The 22040-nt window shown below is 35.0% G+C and overlaps 4 protein-coding genes and 1 non-coding gene across 5 annotated transcripts; 3 read left to right on the forward strand and 2 right to left on the reverse strand.

Moving 5' to 3' along the window:
• The first annotated feature begins 4248 nt into the window (after positions 1-4248).
• LOC111795803 (E3 ubiquitin-protein ligase SINA-like 7) lies at positions 4249-7810 on the forward strand. Its single transcript, XM_023678395.2, has 2 exons — positions 4249-4713; positions 6911-7810. The coding sequence occupies exons 1-2, from the start codon at positions 4327-4329 to the stop codon at positions 7574-7576; spliced, it is 1053 nt and encodes a 350-aa protein (XP_023534163.2). The 5' UTR covers positions 4249-4326; the 3' UTR covers positions 7577-7810.
• Positions 7811-8419: 609 nt separating this feature from the next.
• On the forward strand, positions 8420-10646 carry LOC111795830 (uncharacterized). Its single transcript, XM_087122553.1, has one exon. It carries the CDS (start codon positions 9309-9311, stop codon positions 9840-9842), a length of 534 nt encoding a protein of 177 aa, XP_086978679.1. The 5' UTR covers positions 8420-9308; the 3' UTR covers positions 9843-10646.
• Positions 10647-10779: 133 nt separating this feature from the next.
• Positions 10780-11864, reverse strand: LOC111795812 (plasmodesmata-located protein 7). The gene is made up of 2 exons (XM_023678406.2): positions 11025-11864; positions 10780-10952 (listed from the first exon to the last, which is right to left on the reverse strand). The coding sequence occupies exons 1-2, from the start codon at positions 11743-11745 to the stop codon at positions 10819-10821; spliced, it is 855 nt and encodes a 284-aa protein (XP_023534174.2). The 5' UTR covers positions 11746-11864; the 3' UTR covers positions 10780-10818.
• Positions 11865-13023: 1159 nt separating this feature from the next.
• Positions 13024-15443, reverse strand: LOC111795821 (nudix hydrolase 18, mitochondrial). The gene is made up of 5 exons (XM_023678417.2): positions 15106-15443; positions 14737-14848; positions 14544-14627; positions 13612-13740; positions 13024-13515 (listed from the first exon to the last, which is right to left on the reverse strand). The coding sequence occupies exons 1-5, from the start codon at positions 15204-15206 to the stop codon at positions 13384-13386; spliced, it is 558 nt and encodes a 185-aa protein (XP_023534185.2). The 5' UTR covers positions 15207-15443; the 3' UTR covers positions 13024-13383.
• A 5174-nt stretch (positions 15444-20617) lies between these two features.
• TRNAL-UAA (transfer RNA leucine (anticodon UAA)) lies at positions 20618-20700 on the forward strand. Its single transcript has one exon. It is a non-coding gene; the product is annotated as a tRNA-Leu (tRNA).
• Positions 20701-22040: the final 1340 nt, after the last annotated feature.

The raw sequence follows: 22040 nt of genomic DNA on the forward strand, positions 1-22040 counted from the left end.
ATCAGTTTCTGGAAAATAAAATTCCTTTTTTAATTTTTAATTAAGTCTTTATGATTTGATATAATTTTTCAATTTCATACCGTATTAATTCGATTAAATCTTTGAATTTTTAAAATGTTCGTTTTAATTTTGAAGCTTCTAAGAAACATTTCGTGCATAAAATAGAATATTCCTGTTTATATTGATTGGAGAGAGAAATAAAATATTTTTTATAATGACGTAGAAATCTGTATTTTAAAATTTTGAACTATTAAAAATAATAATAATAATAAGATTAAATAAAATTTAAAAAAGAAAAAAAAAACATGTTTTTTTTTTTTTTTTTTTTTTTTTTTTTTTGTTGGGTTTGCATGAAAGTAAGATAAAAGGAAGGAGGGAGAGCCGCCCGGTGTGCAAATTTTGACTTGAATTCCTAATTTAGGAAGGAACCTTTTCACATAAAAGTTAGGTCAGGTACGGACAATTCTCCCATGTGTATACATGGTAGCTAATTTACTCGTAAATAAATTGCCAGCTTTGATTTGTTCGTATAGTTCTTCATAATACTACTTATCACAAGAAAGTTCTAGAACGTGATAGTGTTAGGAATCACGAATCTCTACAATAGTATGATATTGTCTACTTTGAGCATAAGCTCTCGTGTAAAGCTTGGTACCAATGAAGATGTATTCCTTACTTATAAATCTACTATGATTCCCTAAATTAGTCAATGTAAGACTTACTTCCAACAATCCTCAACAAATAGAACGTGAAAGTAACGTGTTTCTCTCTCCTGTGTGGTTTTTTGGTTGAGCCTGTAAATTATACTTAAAAATTAATATAGTTTAAAACCGACTTGAAATTGAAGAAAACGAATCTATATTGCTTGTGTTTTCTTCATTTTTTCTCTTTGATGAGGCTCTTCCTTGTGATGGAAGCTTATGGCAATACGTGATGGTCGAGCAAATGTAATGGTATGGTCGAGCAAATGTAATGGTATGAGTAGTTAATAAGGAAACTGATGAGGAGGAGGGAAATAATCGGCTAAAAGAAAACTAGGAGAAACGTTCAGATCTTACTACAAACTTCGTGCAAGCAATGACGATTAAAACAGTGGAAAAACTAGTATCAAAGACCCCGAGCTAGTCGTACAACTTCAAGTGATGAGGAATGAGATTACACTTAGGTTGTCGTGATTTGATGGTAATGCCTGATAGCCAACGATTAGTTACAAATAAAACTAATGGTGGTGGTGATGATCTTGAATGACGAGGAACAAGCAATTTAGAGAAAAAATCGAGAGGTTTGTAGCGACTGTGTTTTAATGTACGTTTTTACCCCTAGTATTATATCTGATTTAAATATCAGCAAATTTGTCACCCGACAAAATACGATGAGAAATTTTGGTACCCATTAATTCTAAACATTTTTTTCAACCTTAAAACTTACGATTCAAAAAAGATGGGAACGAAATAATATGTTCGTCAAATGAAGATTAAATTTTTCAGCTCGCTCGATAGTTGGAGACGTGCAACCCAATTTTGACTTTGTAATATGGCTTAATTAAACACCAAAGTTTGAAACTTGGAATAATTCGAACCAATCCGACATTTTGGCACCAACCGACTTCAATTCTTTTACTTTCATGCATGCAGCTCATGTTAAAACTTCAACCCATATGAACACTATATATATACATATATATTTATATATGCTTTCATATTATAATGGTTCAATTTGTCGGTCCCATGAGTCAACCTCTTCGATTGTCGTAATGGGTCTATTTACTGATAATCATTGAACGGTTGTTCGAAAATTTGCATGTCTCTTAATACTCATTAATTATAAATTTGAAATATTTTTGTAGTTTCTCGGGGTCAAATTGTTAGAACGTTGTATTTATATATATATATATATATCATTTCAAAAATTAATATTTTAATATATATATATATCAGACTCAATGAAGATTTCAAAAAAAGTCAGATCATTTGAATAAAATTTAGTGTATTATTTTATTTGAAAAAGAAAGTCAAAATTTTAAAAAAAGGGTTGAAAAAATATTTTTGAACAAATACATCTCAACAAATAATTATGAAATAAAAATAAATTATTTAAACTCCAAACTGGTATTTTTAATTAATTAATAATCATTATAATTATTATAATATAAGTTACATCTTTTGTCTTTTATAAATAAATTAGAGATTTATATTTATATTTTCATATATGGATGAACTAAAAATATATAAAAAAAGCTTTCAAACTCATAATTAATTTATTATTATTATTATATATTTTTTTCTATTAGGAAATGTCACGACACCGTTTTGCAGGATTGGTTCACAATAATTATGAAAAAAATTATAATAAAATATTTTTTAAAAATAAAAAAATTTATATATTTTAAAAAATATTATTTTAATGATCCGTATATATATATATATATATATATATATTGAGAGAGAAATAATTGGAGTAACTTTTGGGTAAATTTATTACTCGAAAGTGGCCCATTTTGAATATTCCATCAATAAATAAAATAAATAAATAAATAAATAAATAAATAAATAAAATAAAATAAGAAAAGCAGTGGCCTGGTGGGTACATATCATGATCTTGGATAAAATATATTTAATTAATCGATAATTTTAAACGTTTTTTTAATACCTAATTATTTTTTTTTAACTGAGTGCTTAGTTTACTTATTCGTAAAAGTCGTGACACATATTGATTTCTCTAAATTATTACGGACTAAAGTTGACAATATTAGTTCGTGAAGGGAAAGAAACATTCCTCGTATGGGTGTAAAAATCTCTCTATTAAACGCGTTTTAATATAGTGAGACTGACGGTGATACGTAATAGGCTAAACAACATCTGCTAGCGGTGGGTTTGAACTGTTACAAATGGTATCAAAGCCAAACATCGGGTGGTGTGCGCGTTGGGCTCTCAAGAGAGATGGATTGTGAGATCCTATGTTGGTTGGAGAGAGGAACGATAAATGGTGGTTTGTTCTCCTCCCCAACCAATGTGGGACAATCCACCCCCTTCGGGGCCCAGCGTCCTCGTTGGCACTCTTTCCTTCCTCCAATCGATGTGGGACCACTCCCAAATCAACCCACTTTGGGGCCCAGCATCCTTACTGGCACATCGTCTCGTGTCTACCCCTTTCGGGGAACAGTGAAAAGGCTAGCACATCGTCTGTTAGGGGAAGGTTTCCACACCCTTATTGCTAGGAGAAGGTTTCCACACTCTTATAAATGTGGTTTGTTCTCCTCCCCAACCAATGGGTGAATCACAATCCATCCCCTTTCGGGGCCCAGCGTCCTTGCTCGAACTCTTTTCTTCCTCCAATCGATATGGGACCGCCCCCAAATCCACTCCCTTTAGGGCCCAGCATTCTTACTGGCACACCGCCTCGTGTCTACCCCCTTCGAAGAACAGCGAGAAGGCTGACACATCATTCGGCGTTTGATTCTAATACCATTTGTAACGACCCAAATCCACCGCTAACAAATATTGTCCTCTTTAGGTAATATCTGCTAGCGGTGGATTTAGATCGTTATATAGTGGGTATAATATGTTAAGAATATTAAATGTACAGAACCGAGTGGTTTTTTTAATTCTTTATTTTATTTCCACGGACATTATGGCATTGACTTTGTTTAGTGTGGAAAATTAGAGAAGTAAATTAGTAATGTAATATAAAAAGCATAATATTTTTGTGTGGTCATGTCATTTACTACTTTTCAAAAACATTATGAAATTTTATTATTCAATTCTACAAGCACGTGGTATTCTTAATCTTTCCAAAAAAAAAAAAACAATAAAAAAAAATGTTCGTAGTTTTGTTTTCTAAAATGTCATGTTTTTTTTTTACCCATCAACTCTAAAAAATACATTAAAAAAAATTAATTATTATTATTATTATATCATATTAGATAAAAAGTTAACGAGCATAAATAGAGACTACAAATATATATCTCGTAAAATGTATAAATTTATTTAAAAAAATATTACCTTTAACCTTTAAAAAAGAAATATAAAAAATATATTTATTATTAATTTTGTAGTAAAATAGTTAATACTTTATTTTTAAAATACGTAAAAAATTTATTTTTTTAATTTTTTTTAGAAAAAAGATTAAAATGTTTTTTTTTTAAATTAAAAAAGGTTTTAAAAGTGTTAAAATATTAATATTTTGTAAAAGATGAAGTGGAATAGTTTCCTAACTCCACGGTGACGTGTACTACTGGGGATGGGATCGTGTAGCATACGCAGTAGTACACGTGGCGATCTTACTGATAACAATCTTCTTCCTCCTCGCAGGAGAAGCGGCATCGAAATGGCGAAGTTTTCGGTTGGTGGAGAGGAAGACGGGGAGGACGGATCCAGTACCAGTAGCCCTAGGGCGAAGAGGAAGAGAACCTCTTTTCGCATCAACGCCGTCGTTAATTTTCCCCGGCACAACCAACGGTGCGAAGAAGGGGAAGAACAGGGTTTCGATTATTGTAAGGAAGAAACTGCGAGCGATGAAGAGCAGAGAAAGCGCCATCGAATTGACGGAATAGAGGAACAGGTTGGAGAGGACGGTACCGAAAAAGCGCTCTGCTCGGTTAAGTCCTGCTCTAAAATTGTGAAGGAAACTGGCTCCATTTCGATGTTTTTGATCGACCCTGAAGTGTTGGATTGCTCCATTTGTTGTGAACCCTTGAGTGTTCCCATCTTCCAGGTATGTTGTTTTTCAATAATCTCCGTACTTGTTCTGTTCGTAATTAGTTGTGATTTTGTAGTTGACTTTGCTCTGATTTCAAATTGGCTTTTGGTTGGTTGGGGTTTTCCATAAGGATTAGATAGATCCCAAAATTGAGTTGGGTTTGGTTTGGTTCGATTGAACCTTTAATCAAATAAGATGAATTGGAAGCTATTAGTTCGTTCGTCTTGTAAGAACATAAGAACTGTTGGGCTGATATTTAGAAGAAGCCTTGATATCCTCAATAATCTTCTAATAATTTAATGCATAATCTATGTATAAGTGCTCTGTGTGAGGATGATAAAAGAAAGGTGGATTGTTAGCAAACCAGATATGTGGAGTATCATTTCTGTACAAATGTAAGGGTCAAGCAACAATCGATGAACCAAATATACCACCATAACAGTTATGGTTGAGAAACGGTACTCGACCTCATGGATGAATGAGAGATCGTTTGTTGCTTCTCAGACAACGAGATAGAACTAGAACTAAGAACACAACTCTGGAATAAAATCACTTATCAAGTGTGTCCACAAGCTGCTGATAATAGGATGGATCATTGAATGGAGGGGATTTGACCTGTAATTGAAGCTGAATTGACATTGGAGTTTCAAAGCGTTTTGCACCAGTCATGCCTGATTTTTCAAGCAATTAGGTTGATGAAGATATACACTAGAAAATGCTGTATGTATTTCAAGCCCAAGAAACTACTTGAGTTGGCCAGGATCAGAAATCTGAATTTCATAGGTTATTCACCCTTCAGAGTACTAATGGAGTGTTTTTCTAAGTGGGAGTGTTTAGTGATTTCAATAAACATTGGCAGAGAGAAGGAAAGGTTGGATGGGAATTAGAAAGGAGCAACTTGAGGGTTGATGTTCTGAACAAGATGGATGAAAATCCTTAGCAAATGTGGTCAAAGGATTCATGGGATCAAGAACAGTGTGGATAAGGAATTCCAATGGAAAAATGAAGATGAAGAAAAGGATTGCTATTATGAGAGTTGAGTTTGCTAAAATTGATTGGCACGTACCATTGTGGTCAAGAGACCTCAGTTTCATCATGATTCGTTTACCATCGTTGTGGTACTAAGACAGGTGATCTATGAATATTTTATGTGAATCCTTTTGATGCAAAGGAAGCTTTGATTAGAGGAGTTAAGAAAATGGCTTGTACTTGTAAGGTTGATGGATTGGCGGATATGAGGAGATTTTAAAGAAGGGGAAAATTTGTGGGGTTTTATTAACTGTTAACACGCTTGATTTCTTAGAAGCATATTTAGAGATAATAGGTAATTTTTGTGGGTTTATCCCAGCCAAATTTGAGATTTAACATCCAAGTGAACGGAGATTTGTCGTGCAAGCTGTGCCTAGTTGTTCAAAACTTTTGGCTAGTAGTGTGAGCAAAATTTCCAACAAAGTTGTTTGGATGACGTTGTTTAGAATGTTCATAACAACTTCATAGTATTGCTTGATTGAGATAGAAGTTGAAGATAAATTCAGCTACTTTGTTTTGCTGTTCAAGGGTTTTTTTCTTTTGACTTTAAATCATGCCCATAGGATCTTTCTTCGTGCGGTTAGATGCATGGATGAAAGTGTATTTAGTATGGAGGCCATTAATAAGTGTATGAATAAGAATCTCCTCAGCCTCAATGTCATCTGAGACCAACTAATTCAACTGTAATTTCTGTAAGATGTTGAACATCTAAAATGTGAGATAATGAAGCTGGCTGTTTTAGCAGATTGAAAATTTTCCTCGAAACAGAAAATCGAATAGATTCTTGCAGATGCATTCAACCATTGTTACTAGTCGATGTAACAGTCTAGAAGGATTTGTATATAAGACTGAAGCTCTTATTGGTTTTTTTAATGTATGATTTGTGCATTAGAAGTAAAAGAAAGAAAAAAAAAGTCTTCTCATAATTAAATTTCGATCGATCAGTTAACATATGCTTATTCCTGTTGAATTGTTCAGTTTTGGTGTAAACTGATTGCTCGTGCTCGCTCTTTAACCTCTGCTAATTATTTCAGCTATATTTCACATTTCTACTTGTGTTTCAATAGATAAAGTGGTCATACAGTCGGCACGAGCTAGACATGATCGTCTAACAATTAACTGTTTGGTTTTGTCATATCATCAATATATCAACAGTTTGACTAGATTTTTATCATGAATTCAGTGTGAGAATGGGCATATTGCATGCTCTTCCTGCTGCAACAAACTTAAGAATAGATGTGCAACCTGCTCTTGGCCTATTGGCTATAATCGTTGTCGGGCTGTCGAGAAGGTTCTTGAATCCATTAAACTACCCTGCAAACAATCAAAGTACGGATGCAAGGAGATAGTTAGTTATGGTAGTGAAAGTGACCACGAAAAGAAATGCCTACATGCCCCGTGTAAATGCCCTCTTTCTGATTGCAACTTTGTTGCCTCATCTAAGCAATTATCACTACATTTCAGCAGTAAACATACAGAGTCTGCTATCAGCTTTCAGTTCAGTTCTAGCTTCACCATTTGCCTAAACGCTAACGATAATTACCGCGTTCTTCAAGAACAAGGTGATGGTATTCTTTTTATTCTCAGCAATAGTTTTGATCATCTTGGAAATGCTGTTAAAGTTTGCTGCCTTAGACCTCCTTCCTTGAAGGAAGCATTTTCTTATGATCTACGAGTAGAAACTCAAGATCTCTCTCTAGTTTTACAATCTTCCATGAAGAACATTCAATCATCATCAGATTGCTGTCCCTCGACGAGGTTCCTTTTGATTCCACGCGATTTGTTCAGTTCTTCAGGCAAGATCAAGTTGAATATCTGCATATGGCAAAACACCGGTGCACCACCGTAGATAAAAGGCGTCGGTGAGTCAACAAGTAAATATCGTGCTGTTTATACGAATGTATATGTCAGTGTGCATATTGTGTATATGTCATGGAAAATAAGGTCAGTCTTAGAAGCTCAGTTATGCTGCGTAATTTGTATATAGCAGCAGTTTCCGATTTCGTAAGTTTATTCTAACTCGTTCGGTCCGTGAACTCTGTTGTGTTATATTACCATTACTTAATGAACTCTTTCAGATGGACCCTGTTCGTGTTTGAAGTTTCTTTTGATTTTTATGTTCATGTTATCCAAAATGTTCATGAACTATGAATAGAAATGTGCATGCCCAACGTGAGGATAGGCATGTCGTTGGGCAAGCAATGGCGTCGGCCACGGCGCTTGGACTGCTGGGGGGCAGCCCAGCGACGCGCCACAGAATGTGTGTTATTAATATACAAAGAACCGACACCGCCGCTGCAACACGCAAAACTTGATGCCATCGGCGGACAGAATGTGTGTTATTAATGTATAGAGCTTAAAGTTTTATAGCATGAGAATAAAAATAAAATAAATCCAAAAATTGTGGAGTGAAAGTAATATCTAAAACTATATTATGGTTGATGTCGCTCTCATCTACGTTCAAGTTGCACGCTCAAATAAACAAATCAATTATTAGGTCAATTTAATTATTATTCTTTATTCTTAACATTAAAATATACTTAATTTTACTAATCGACTCTAAGCTCAATTATTTTAAATGGATGTGTGACGAGAGCGAATAGGTATACCAACAAGATATACATTCATTTTCGGTGGTTCAATTATAGAAACTCTATGCTTAAGTGATCTTTGTTTAGGTCACCTCTTGTGGGGATAGTCTTCACTCTTAGGAGTGAAGAGTAAGTAACATTATCATGTCGCAGAAGATGCCGGAGGATACTGGGGCCATCAGGTATTGAATCTAGATTCCAAATTCTAGGTATTTTTTTATTTTTTATTTTTTTTTTACATTTATTATGTCTTCTATGTTGATATGACCATGTTTACGCCTTGTGAAATACCATGATGCGCCATGTAGGATAAACATGAACGAAATACCATGAATATGCATGTATGTCTCATAAGAAATTCTCGTCATAATAAGTATGAAAGTATTATGTGCATCATACATTAATCCATGATTTTTAATGTGGGAGTTCATGCATGTTGTATGTCATCTGATCATGGATCAAATCTCCCTTTCTTTTTCATTAGTTTTTAACCGGCTAAGCACTAACCCATAACCAGACCAAGTGTAGAAAAGTATTGTACATCCAACAAATAACCATGAATTTAGGCTCCGTATGCATTTTCCAACCCCCAATAACAGAACGACTTACTGAGTATTTTTAAATATTCATCCTATATTTAACATTTTTTTCGGTAGAGGCAAGAACGGTTTTTTTATTATTTTATTTATGTCCATAAAAATATTTTAAAAATAATTTTTGGAACAAACATATGAGATGTTTATAACAAGAAAAATATAGTTACAACAAATTAGTAAACTAAAATAAAAAAGAAACAATAATATTTGAATAATTTTTGTTGTTCCACGCGGATTGAGCAATAATTATGCGGAACAGCCAACTGTGGTTAACTTTCTTTGAAAATCAATTATCTAAACCCATTCATTATATAAAATTAAATTATTTGCTTCTAATTCAATTAAATTTCATCATCTTCTTTACTTCATTTCTTGATTTATCCATTTGGGATTCATGGGGAATTACGTTTCTTGTACACTTCCCACTCCAATCGGCCGGAAACCCTCAAGTTTTCCGGCGACGACGGTGGTTTTCCCAAGTGGGGAAGTTCGGCAGTTTCACGAACCGGTCAAGGCGGCGGAGCTGATGTTCGAGATGCCCAGTTTCTTCGTCGTGAATTCTCAATCGGTTCGTGTTGGCCGGAGATTTTCGGCTCTGATGGCGGATGAGGATCTGGAGATGGGGAATTTGTATGTTATGTTTCCGATGAAGAAGGTGAATTCGGTGGTGTCAGTGACGGATATGGGGGTGCTGCTTCTCGCTGCCGAGCGAGTCTCCGGCAGGAAGAAGCGGCGGATTGTCGGCGGTGGGGAATCTAATGTTTGTGTTTGCCCGAAGGTGGAAGCAGAGGAGTCGGAGATGAAGTTGAAAATGGATGATGATGTGGAGAGGTTTTCGCCGGTGCCGGAATTGGCTCATCGGAGGACTATGTGCAGGTTGAGGAAGCCATTGTTGGAGACCATAGTTGAAGAGCCCATGTGTTCATGATGATTGGGGAATTGAGGGGAAATGAAATTTGAAAGCATTTGATTTGTTCTTTGTTTAGATTGGGATTTTTCTTTTTCTTTTTCTTTTTTTCTCAAAATCCAATTGGAATTTTAAACCCGAGTAAAATACTGTTAATTATAAACTATCTCCGTAAGCTAACACGAGCGTCGTCTTTTTTTTTAATTATATTTATTATTTTCCTGCGGTGCACTCACTCGAGTTACGAGAATGAAATGACGCCCCACGTTGGTCTAGTAATTAGGAGTTGGCCTGAAATTGATTGAAAAGGCAGCCAAGCCGCCACTCCCCCTAACCGCCTACCTACTCGTGCTCGTAGCTCGATCGGAGCTAAAATATTTAACCGCCCAAGCCCACCACCAATCGAGGTTTCTTGGGAGTCAAAAGTCCTCACTAGCCCTCCAAAATGACAACACAACAAGCCCACCACTAACTAAGGTTTCCACGTCCTTTAGAGCCCACCGTCCTTACTGGCACACTGAGCTACTGCTCAGTGTCTAGCTTTGTCCAAACTCACTACTAACAGAGGTTTCCACATCCTTGAGAGCCCAACGTTCTAGCTGGTACACCTCTTGGTGTCTAATTTTGAAACCATCCCCTGCACAACCTCCTCGCTGGAACACCACCCGGTATCTGGCTTTGATATCATTTGTACCCCACTACTAATATAATTCCACTCTTTTGTTCGATGGATTCAAACCACATCTTATACCAACAAATTGTTAGCATTAATCTCGAGACAAAAATATTATTTATTTATATAAAATTCTAAAAATTATTTTGACGTGAGATATCATAAACAAAACCTTAAACCAAAAGAATGAGAGCTTTATACACTTTTCTTATCAGTAGATAATCATAGAAATTTAAAAATTACGATAGAGTGACTTCTTAACGACGTTCTTAAGAAGCACGTGAGTGAAAAAAAAAACGTGTAGAAAAAGAATTATTGTCGGAATTATGAGTGAATTTCCTTACCAGATCTTTCAAACACCTTTCGAATGAATACAAGAAAAATAATAAGAAGAGCAACTCCAGCTAAAAGACCAACGATTATCGCGAACGTCTTCTCCCCATCATCATTAGATTTATCTGTTCGAATCAAACAAACAAATTCACCAATGTTCATAAAGAATTCAAACAAAATGAAAGAAATTGGGTTACCATTATGATTGTCAGCCAACACCGGAGGAGGAGGCCCATGAGTGTTGTATCTCACATAGCACTTCCCCAAGAACATATCCCCATAACCCCCCATCGCACACACGCTCTTCACCCGCCCAATTGCCTCGCCCACGCACTCCTGACACTCGCTCCCACTCAAATCCCCCACGCACTGCGCCACGCCACGCACCTTCCCTGCCCCACCCACTCTGTACGCCCCACTTGACCCCACTAGGGCCGCCAACACAGCGTCCCGCTGCGCCATTGCTTCCCCCTCATACCCAATTGACGGGCCGCAATTCTTCAGCACTACTGTCTTGTCCTCCACTCCCAGGAAGGTGGAGTTGTCGTACTTGACGTAGCAGCCATCCAGTTGGAGGGCGGCGCCGCATTTGTTGGAGCAGAGGGTCCCGAGTTGGGTGAGGGCGTGGGCTATGCAATTGGCGCAATCGGGCATGGAGAGGTCACCGCGACACTGGTAGAGACCGTATAGAGTGTCCTGTGGGGATGAGGCTTGGATGGTGTAGTTGTTGTAGGAGGCGTATGTGGCGGAGTTGAGGAGGGAGGTTAGGAGGGAGTTGAGATTTGAGTGGTAGGCGGAGGTTGGGGAGTATTGGAGCTGGGTGCAGCCGCCGTAGATGACGGTGTCGGTGGCGGAGAGGGACGGGAGAGGGAAAAGGGAGAGAGAGAGGAGGAGGAGGAGAGGGCGGCTCAGGCTCATTTTTTGGGGTGTGGTAATTGGCCGTGAAGTTGAGATTCAGGCTATGAATGGCGGCTGACATTTGTAGAATAGTGCGTGGTGCTGCGTGCTTGGTTTGCTTGGTGGAACATAGCTTTATCTTATTTCTGTCACATTATGAGTTGAGATGATATTAGAGGAGGGGCCGTCTTTGCTCTTATACCGCCAGTCTAACTCTAATATCATTTGTAATGACTTCATTGTTGAGATCCCGCACAGAGCTTGGTTTGACTCTAATATCATTTATAATAGTTCAATAGTTGGGGCCGTCTTGGCTCGTACACAATTTGGTATCTAACTCTAGTACCATTTATAACGGTCTAATATCTGGTGCCTGTCTTCGCTCGCACATATTTTGGTGTTTGGCTCTCATACCATTTTTAATAGTCCAAATCCACTGCTCATAGATACTGTTCCTTTGGTCAGTTACGTAAGCCACCAGCCTCACAATTTTAATGCCTTAATCATAACTTCTTTGAGCTAAGTTCGAGCTCAATTATTTTCAACATTATTATTATTATTTTAAAGAAAAATAAATAAATAAAGGAAAGAAAAGCACTAATAAAAAAGATGTCCCGTGACATATTGTTACACAAGAAAACAATGGAATTAAAGTTGGTTGGATTATGTGATGCAAAATGTGAATTTTTTTTCAAAATGCAAAATGAAATACGTGGAAAGCTTAAGTTTTGCACGTTGTTATTTCTCTCTTGTTTGCTTATATAACGTCTCTTTCAAAAATCTCTCTTTGCCCTCGTTTCCTAAAACCTTCTCTTAAAACCGAGGTCAAAGGCTCGAGCATACGTCGCTTGGCCGTAGGCGACGCAAGAACGAATTGGCTTAGCTCACTTGTCGTTGGAAAGTGAGTGCCACACAATCGCAAGTCCGCTGCCTTCAAAAGTGCGATTGTGTCAACACGATGGATGATCTCCAGATCGTTTGAGGAATCAAGAAACTCAATAACAACCACTACAACATGTGGCCAACATACATAATGTCCTATCTACAAGGCCAACACCTTTGGAAGGTCATAGTCGAACATGAAATTACACCTCTAAGAGAAGGATGCTAATGGCGTCTTGCGCAAATTGAGAATCTACTCTAAAGACTACGATCGTAGACGAGATGTTAGAGCATATTCAAGATGACAAGACACAAAAAAAAGCATAGGATACATTCGTGATGCTTTTCTTAAAGAAAAACGATACGAAACTATAACTTCTGAAGAACGAGATGTTATCAATCTCATAAAACCATACGTAAGAATATTGTTTGATTGTAAAATTCAAGAAGAATAATCATTACACTTTGGGAGAGTCTGATTGAAACTCTAAAAACAAAAAAAACAGAGATTCTGATAAGAATCAAATCTCTGTTCTTCGGAGAAAAAAAGGTTTCTGTTACCTCAACCAGACATCCTGCGGTGTATTTTTTGTTCTGTTCTTGAGCTGCATGATTCTACAACTAGAAAATCTCTTCCCTTTCTTCTTCACTTTAATAATCTTCCTAATTAACCATTCCCTTTCACTACTCTTCTTCTCTGCAACTGTAGCCTTTCACCAAATTCTTATTTACAAGAAAACCGTAACGACAAGAGACGAAACACGACCTCCATCGTCGCTAGCTCAACGAGCACGGCATCACTTCTTCAATCTGTTGCTTCTTTTGCGATGAAAGCCGTCCCACCAATGCATCCAATGCTTCCTTCATCCACCAATGCTGGCAAACCTCCCGAGCTTCGTGAGCGCTCATCTATAATAAGTAAAAGATTCGAGTACCGAAAAGTATTAGATGAGTTTTTAACAGGGAGTTCGCGACGGTATATGGATTGGGGAAGTGAGTATTTACCCAAACCCGTTGTCGAAAATTCTTTTCGGGCCAAAACTCGAGCTGCTCCTTAACAAGCAATGGAAACATGTATCCTTCATAGAAAGTGTCATAGGTTTTGCTCTTGAAACTCCAACTTCCTAATTCGCTCTGCAAACCATAGTTCGAGTCGAGAATTCAGACCATCAAACCATAAGATCCGAAACAAGAAACAAGAAACAAGAAACAAGAACAAGAAAAAGTTGACTGTTTTTTCTGCTAGATCTAGAAGAAATCTTCAAAAGTCAACCAAAAAAAACTAGACCCCGAAAAGGTCCAACCAATCATGCCCGATTTCATGTTCTAAATCAAAACTCTTATGTCCTGTAACAGCCCAAGCCTAAGCCTACCGTTAGCCGATATTGTCCTCTTTAGGTTTTCCCTACAAGGCGTCCCTCAAGATTTTTAAAACATGTCTGCTAGGGAGAGGTCTCCACACCCTTATAAAGAATGCTTTGTTCCCCTCTCCAACCGACGTGGGATCTCACATGTACGAATCATCCCAAGTCCACCGTTAGCAAATATTGTCCTCTTTGGACTTTCCCTTCTGGGTTTCCCCACAAGATTCTAAAACGCATCTATTAGGGAGAGGTCTCCACACCCTTCTAAAGAATGCTTCGTTCCCCTCTCCAACCGACATGGGATCTCACATGTACGAATCATCCCAAGTCCACCGTTAGCCGATATTGTCCTCTTTGGACTTTCCCTTCCGGGTTTCCCCCCAAGATTCTAAAACGCATCTATTAGGGAGAGATCTCCACACCCTTCTAAAGAATGCTTGGTTCCCCCTCCCACCAATGTAGGATCTCACATGTACAAATCATCATAAACCGACTCAAAACGTTCCAAATCTTACCAAAACCACATAAACCTCAAGCAGAATTCAAGAAACAAAAAAAGAGAAACATACAAACCTGAACAATTCCCCTAACACCAGCTTCCTCCAGAGTCTCTCTTGAAGCAGCCTCAGTAATAGATTCATCAGTTTCCCAGCCACCCTGCAAATTTTTTCATTAAAACCTTAACTTTCTGCACATAATGAATACATACATACATACATACATATATATATATATATATATATATATATATATATGTAATGTTTACCTTTGGGAACAACATGCCTTTCCCTTTCTGTGAGCTGATCACAAGAACTTCCAATTCCTCTATATTATCCAAACCACTTTTATTAGTAGTTTTGTACCTATAAGGAATGCATCTGCAAAATTTACCCAACAAATAATTGCTTTAAATTTGGGTTTTTATTGGTAGCCACATGAAGTAGAGTAAGACCCATCAATTTCTGAAGGGACCCATAAAGAAAAGGATTAATCCAACCCAATCAATCAATGAATCATCCAAGTTCTATCCAAAATTGTGTTTCTTCCAATATAATTTCAAAAGGGTTTTAGGGGAACAAACTAAAATTCAAAGAAATCAACAAGAACAGCACAGATAACCCCAATTTCTAATTACCCGACAACTTGGCGGCGACCCCTGATATCGTAACGCTGCAAATGCCGACCAGTACGAGAAACCAAACCAGCAGCAGCAGCAGCAGCAGTAGCAGCAACCATGTTGTGTTGAGAAACCTCGGCGACAATGTGTGTTGTTGTGGGTGGGGTTTGGAATCGAAACAGAAATTGCTTAAAAAGGAAGAAACAGGCAAGAACGTATGGGAAAGGAACAAAAATTAACTTTCCAAAAGAGAAGAAAATAGAGATGAGAGTTGGGATGAAGAATTGGGGCAATTCTGTAATTAAACAACCACTGTGGATTCAGATTTTGTGGACATCCCTTGAACAAACACCGCATCCCAACTGGCCCCTTTTATAATACCCAACCCAACACAAGGGGCAAGCGTCCTTCTTCCTCCATTATACATGAACTAGAAATTCATTAGAATCTAAAATTAAGAATAAGAGTCATTAGCTTAGCGTGTTGTTATCTCTTTTCTTTACTCGTGTAGATTTTTTTAGATATTTTCTCTTTTTCTCCGTTGAACGAGATTCCCTCGTAGCTGTAAAGTTAAATTACAAGTGTAATCTCTAATACATATTTGGTTGACAATTCAAAAGTAAGAATTCGAAAACAAGGAAATTAATGAAGAATGCAGTACTAAAGGTTGAATGTTAAAAATATTGAGTAAATAATCTCGGTTAGATTAGATATGCAAACGCATACAATGAGTACGACGGTGGAACTTAGAAATCTGTTTCGGAACACAGGTGGGTGTAGCTCGGGATTGAAATCTTGTATCTTAGTAATTATTTATTTTGGTAAGGTGTGAATGATAAATGGGCATTAAGAAGCCAATCGTTGAAGTCAAAAATTGCCTGTTTGCTATTCATTGCTAAGATCGGTTGCATAACCTAACACATGACTCCATCCACTTTTAAATACAATTTCATATTATATTAATATATATATATATATATATCTTCGTACACGAACACGAGTTCTTTTACTATGTTTTGCCACTGTTGGCTGACGTGCTTCTTATCAAAATTTCTAGAAGATCATTTAATGTAAAATTGTTTCAAGCTTATACTTCATGAAGCTCGGTAACAACCTAAGTCCACTGCTAGCAAATATTGTCTGATTTGGATCGTTATGTATCGTCGTCAGCCTCACAGTTGCACGTCACCCAGTGATTAGCTCTGATACCATTCATTACAGTTCAAACCCACTACTAGTAGATATTGTCGTTACGTATTACCGTAAGCCTCACGATTTTAAAATGTGTGTACTAAGAAATGTTTTGTTTTCCTCTCACAAGTTTAGGACTAAGCCACAAAAATAAACGTGCACCTTATTAGTATATGCAGTAACTATCAAAAGCTCTTTTCTTATTTAATCATCACAAACTAAGTTGTTAGATCTCACATCAATTGGAGAGGGGAACGAAACATTCCTTACAAGAGAGATAGTAAACGCGTTCTAAAACGTATAATATTTGCTAGTGGCGGACTTGGACTAATATAAATGGTATCAAAGCTAGACACTCGGCAGTGTGTCTGACGCTGGCCCTCAAGAGGGGTGGATTGTTAGATCTCACAGTGGTTGGAGGACCGAACAAAACATTCCTTAAATAAGTGTTGAATTGAAAAACATATATAAAAAAAAAACTAAATAGTTATGGAACGGAACCTAACCATTGTTTACGTATATTCATTTTTAGAAGTTAAAAAGATTATTGGTTACGTGTTAGCGAGAAATATGAAGATTTATATAGAAATAAAGTGAATGCTTAGTAAGATATTCACTATAAGGGAGGTTAATGAATTAGGTAAAACCCAATTTGATGATGATTGTGGAGTTCATATGGAACATCCATGGCATCTTCTTCCTATAAATACAATATCCAAAAAGAGAAGCCTTTAAAGCATTTAAAACATAAAGAGGAATAACAAACTGACACTCTTTTCCATTCTAATTTGTTATGCTTTGCTAGTGAGTTTAGCACTATTAAAAGTTATCAAATTCATTGGCTTTAAATATTCTACGTATCTTTTCATAATATTCTTTACTTAAACGTTCGGTGTTCGGTGTTCGGTGTTTGGTGTCTTGTACTATTCATGTTAACGCTGTATGGAGTTAGTTTAAATGTAAATAAGTTATGTTGTTTGATGTATTTAAGAATGTTCGTATGATTTGATGTCTCAAACAATCTAGACTATCTAACTCAAATTGTAAGAGTTGGGTTAATTATTTTTCGGTCCAAGTTGAGTTGTTTGAGATCCCATGTCGGTTGGGGAGGAGAAGGAAGAATTCTTTTATAAGGGTGTGGAGACCCATTTGAAAAACATTGAGGGAAAGTCCAAAAAGGAAAATTTTCTACGAGCGGTGGGTCTGAGCTGTTACAAATGGTGTGCCAGACACCGGGTGATGTATTAGCGAGGAGGCTGAGCTTCGAAGGGGGTGGACATGAGATGGTGTGCCAGCAAGGACACTAGGTCTCGAAGAGGGTAGATTGGGTGTAACGGCCTAAATCCACCGCTAGCAGATATTGTCCTTTTTGGGCTTTCCCCTCAAGGCTTTAAAACGCGTCTGTTAGGGGAAGGTTTCCACACCCTTATAAATAGTGGTTTGTTTTACTCCCCAACCAATGTGGGACATCACATTAGGGGTCCCACATGGATTGGAGAGGGGAACGAGGGCCAGTAAAGACGCTGGACTCCGAAGAGGGGTGGATTGTGAGATCCCACATCAGTTAGAGAGGAGAACGAAGCATTTTTTTCATAAGGGTCGGCTTGGACTCTTACAAGTTGAATCTTTGAAAAATAAAAAATTCAGTTCGATTCGTGGGTTAAAACTTCTTTTAATCAAGTACACTCGACAAACTCGAAAATAAGGTCTACAATCTAACCTAACCCAACTCAAACGTTTCAATAAACTTTTTTAAAACCGATTCAATAATCCAGTGGAATCCAACTTGAAAATAGAGTATTAAGTCGTGAACCTAACCCTAACCCTAACCCTAACCCTAAAATCATTGGATCATCGAATAGTATGATATTAAATAAGATGCAAATAAGTTGACCCAAACCAAGAATTTAATAATTTTTAGATTTATTATTATTATTATTATTTAATAATTTATTGGTAATATAATATTAATTTTGGGGCATTATTTAATTAAATAAACCAAGTCTTTAAATGGAAACGGGAGAGAATCTCAGTTACATGTTCTGATTCGGTTGGCTTCTAATTTGGACGGCACCGTCACTCCTTACGTTATATACCATTTTTTTATTTATTTTTTATTATTCTATTTTCCTCCTAATAATATATTTTATATTTCAATTATTACTTAATTATTTACTCAAAATTTTAAAATAATTAATGTATTGGCCTGCAAGTCGTATTAATTTTACTTTTTGTTGGGATTTAATTAGTGGGAATCTTTCCATATTAATAGGACGAACATTTAGATTCCTATTTTTTATTAATAAATTATAATTATTTTTAAAAAATGCTATAAAATTGTTTTATTTTTTTTATTATTATTTTTTTCTTTTGTCCCAATGACTACTAAATTAATTTAGAACTAAATATATAAAATTAACTTCAACTAATTCAACAAAAATAAATTAAATCAACGTCCGTCTAAATATATAAAAATACCCTTAAACTTTATAATTGAGAATACTGTTGAATTTTTAATAGTGTTTTAAAAAATACCCTTGAACGTTAAAAACATTCATTAATTAATACTCCTGATATTCATAAAATTTTAAGAGTAGGATTAACATTATTTACCTTTATAAAAAAAATTCAAAAAAATTCTCATCATTAACATATGGACGAAAACTGTATCGACACTTCATCGATTATCTCTAAACTTTTTTGTGTTAATTTTAAAAGTTCATGAGTATTTTTTAAATATAATGCTAACTGTAAAAGTATTTTTTAATTTTTTAAAAAAATTTAAACTTATTTTAAAAATTTTAAAAAGATTTAAAGGTATTTTTTAAGTTTTTAAAAAAAGTTTAAGCACATTATTTTAATTTTTTTTATTAAATTTTTTTAAAGTTTAGGATATTATAGATAAAATGTGAAATTGAATAATTTTTATTAATTTAGTTTTTTTTTTATTGTAATTATTATTATTATTTTTCATTTATAGCATAATGTTGAATTACCCGAATAATAAGACATTATTTAACAAATAGTTGAGTAATTTTTAGAAATTATTTCCTTTTTTTAGTATTTAAGAGAGAAAAATGCCCTTTTTTTTTTTTAATTTTTAACGGCGACTTTCATATTTAAATATTTTCTGAATTAGTTGGAATATTTATGTTTATACAACCACCAATTTATGTTAAAATATATATAATATTAAGAGTCGGAATATTTCATACAACATTATTATAATAACATAATATAATCCAATAATTTTTCTATAAAAAAATTATATTCTTAATTATTGTTCAATAGCCCACATTAATAAATTCGATCACTACAAGAAATAAATAAATTGTAGAAATAGGGTCAACTTTAATGGAAAAATAAATTAAGAAAATTATAAATAATAAATGTGAGTGGAATTAACCATATAAGAAATTTAAATATACATTACATAAATTTTTTAATTATTAATTAAAAAAAGCATTAGTGAAAACATTTATTTGAAAGCATATTTAATTTATTTTTAGATGCTTTTTTTAAAATATGGGGAAAGGATAATGAATTGGAATCAAACTTTAATGTTAAAATTTGATTAAATTTTACATAAATTCTAGAAAGGAAAATATTCTATTTTTAGTCCAATAAATATACTTAATTTTTTTATTTTTTTTAATTTTAAAATATTGGAAAAAATAGCATTATTTTTATTATTACTTTTTTTTTATTCTGTTCAAATTATATAATGCTTTTGAGTTAAGTTATATAGAATATCTCCAAACGCGTTTTCAATTTTTTTAATTTTTTTTTAATTTTAGTTTTTTTAAAATTTTACGAGAATTTTTCCGGTTGGAATGATGGATGAAAATTCATGTGGTAATAAAAGCGAATATATTTTGAGTTGAAATAAATTATAGGAATAATTTAATCTTTTGTATAATTGAAAATTGAAATAAAGTTGAGAACGATGTCATGTATGTTTTTCAAGTCTTAGATTGAGTCACGTTTATGCGTGAATCTAGTTAGTTAAATCAAATCTTTAGAATCTAAAAGTTAAGAAGAGGAGGTTGAAGCCCGTTGTAGCGATCTATAGCTGACTTATGGGTCATGATTGGTTGACCCGTGGATCGACTAAGATCTAATTGAGCCGACACACATGTAGAAAGGTCATGGACGAATGGATCAATTTTTAATATGATTAACAATACAAATGCTTAATAATTTACTTAAGATGATTAATTGAGTAATTAATAATTAATTAAAAGTTAATAAATATAAAAATAAAAAACAATGGATGGATATTCAAATTCAAATTCATTTAATTTAGTTTATTTAAACTTAATTTTGATAAAGCAAATTAGCTGGTTTGCCCGAGAGGTTAAGGGGGAAGACTTAAGATCTTCTGCACATAAGTGCGCGTGGGTTCGAACCCCACAGCCAACACCTTTTGAAGCGAAGAACACTAACATGCATAAGGAAGATTAAATTGTTTATGAATGGTCGGTCATATGTTGGGTTTCGGGTTAATGTTTTTAAATCATATCAATGTTGGGTGTCCGATCCGATTTTTCATTGTTACATGTTTTTTTTACAATTTTTTAATTTTATTTGTATTTATTGCGAAGATCTTGAAAAGTCAACCTGAATCTATTAGTCAATCAATGCATGTGCATGTGAACCGGTTTTTATTTTATATTATCTTTTACGACTTTACGTCACGGCAAAGGTAAGTAGGCTAAAGAAAGTTCGAGCCTTTAAATTTTCAATATTAGTGTTAAACACCACCCATAATTAGCTCCACCGTCATCTTTTTAGAAATTATTTATAAAATAATTATATTATGTTATGGAACTATGCTACATTATCGATTTTGTATGATACGTCAACTTTCATGTGTCACGCCATGTAAACTATGTTAATATGTTCGCTCTAACATTAAAAAGTCATGTCTCTTAATCATAAAAGATATGACAAGTATTATGTATGTTTCATAGGAACGATATGTTAGAAAAAGAATGGATGTAGGATTTGCATTATAAATATATGTCATGTTTTGATGCTACGAGACCTTACGCATTTTGTATCTCACGTGCATTGGAATACTTTCTCGTTATGAATAGTACGGCCGCGAGCTTACGATATTTATGTTCGTCATGATATTATGCGGCTCCTTTCCCTCTATGGGGTATGTCTACGAGCTCGCCTAGTATGTTTATGTGTGTATGTGTGAGTCATATATAAAGAAGTACTACACATTCAACCCTACTTCAACGAAGAAGCAAAATCTAAGACTATTAATTTTTATGAAAAGATAGGTAGTCGATCCGAATATAGCATTATGATAAAATTAATAGGGCTTTATCTTAACCTTTCATAATAATTGAGATATTATCTTATTATTATTATATTTAGACATGTTTATAATATTTTCAAAAAGCTAGACATTTCTTAATTGGCTTCTTTATATGGGCACGTATATGGTAAGTCAAAGACATTTTAAAACATTTCTGATAATGTGAGTGGATTTGGACTATTACAAATAGTATTATAGCCAGACACCAAGCGGTGTGCCAGCAAAGACGCTGGCCCTGAAGGAGAGAGAATTGCGAGATCTTACATCGGTTGGAGACCGAAATGAAGCCTTCTTTATAAGGGTGTGAAGACCTCTCCCTACCAGACACGTTTTAAAATATTGATGAGAAGTTTAGAAGAGAAAGCCTAAAGAAGATAATATATGCCGGTGGATTTGACATTTTGACTTAAAATCCTAATAAACTCCTTAT

The sequence above is a fragment of the Cucurbita pepo genome, chromosome 1, assembly GCF_057944985.1.
Source record: "Cucurbita pepo subsp. pepo isolate OVF chromosome 1, ASM5794498v1, whole genome shotgun sequence".
In the NCBI taxonomy this organism is placed as follows: domain Eukaryota; kingdom Viridiplantae; phylum Streptophyta; class Magnoliopsida; order Cucurbitales; family Cucurbitaceae; genus Cucurbita; species Cucurbita pepo.

What these genes read in the sequence shown, in the direction of transcription:
- LOC111795803 (XM_023678395.2), top strand. Translation starts at nt 4,327, where the DNA reads ATGGCGAAGTTTTCGGTTGGTGGAGAGGAAGACGGGGAGGACGGATCC. An exon ending in TGAGTGTTCCCATCTTCCAG is followed by an intron (nt 4,714 to 6,910) that starts GTATGTTGTTTT and finishes TCATGAATTCAG; the next exon opens with TGTGAGAATGGGCATATTGC.
- LOC111795830 (XM_087122553.1), top strand. Translation starts at nt 9,309, where the DNA reads ATGGGGAATTACGTTTCTTGTACACTTCCCACTCCAATCGGCCGGAAA.
- LOC111795821 (XM_023678417.2), bottom strand. Translation starts at nt 15,206, where the DNA reads ATGGTTGCTGCTACTGCTGCTGCTGCTGCTGCTGGTTTGGTTTCTCGT. An exon ending in AAGGCATGTTGTTCCCAAAG is followed by an intron (nt 14,628 to 14,736) that starts GTAAACATTACA and finishes AAAAATTTGCAG; the next exon opens with GGTGGCTGGGAAACTGATGA. An exon ending in GTGTTAGGGGAATTGTTCAG is followed by an intron (nt 13,741 to 14,543) that starts GTTTGTATGTTT and finishes TATGGTTTGCAG; the next exon opens with AGCGAATTAGGAAGTTGGAG.
- LOC111795812 (XM_023678406.2), bottom strand. Translation starts at nt 11,745, where the DNA reads ATGAGCCTGAGCCGCCCTCTCCTCCTCCTCCTCTCTCTCTCCCTTTTC. An exon ending in GTTGGCTGACAATCATAATG is followed by an intron (nt 10,953 to 11,024) that starts GTAACCCAATTT and finishes TGATTCGAACAG; the next exon opens with ATAAATCTAATGATGATGGG.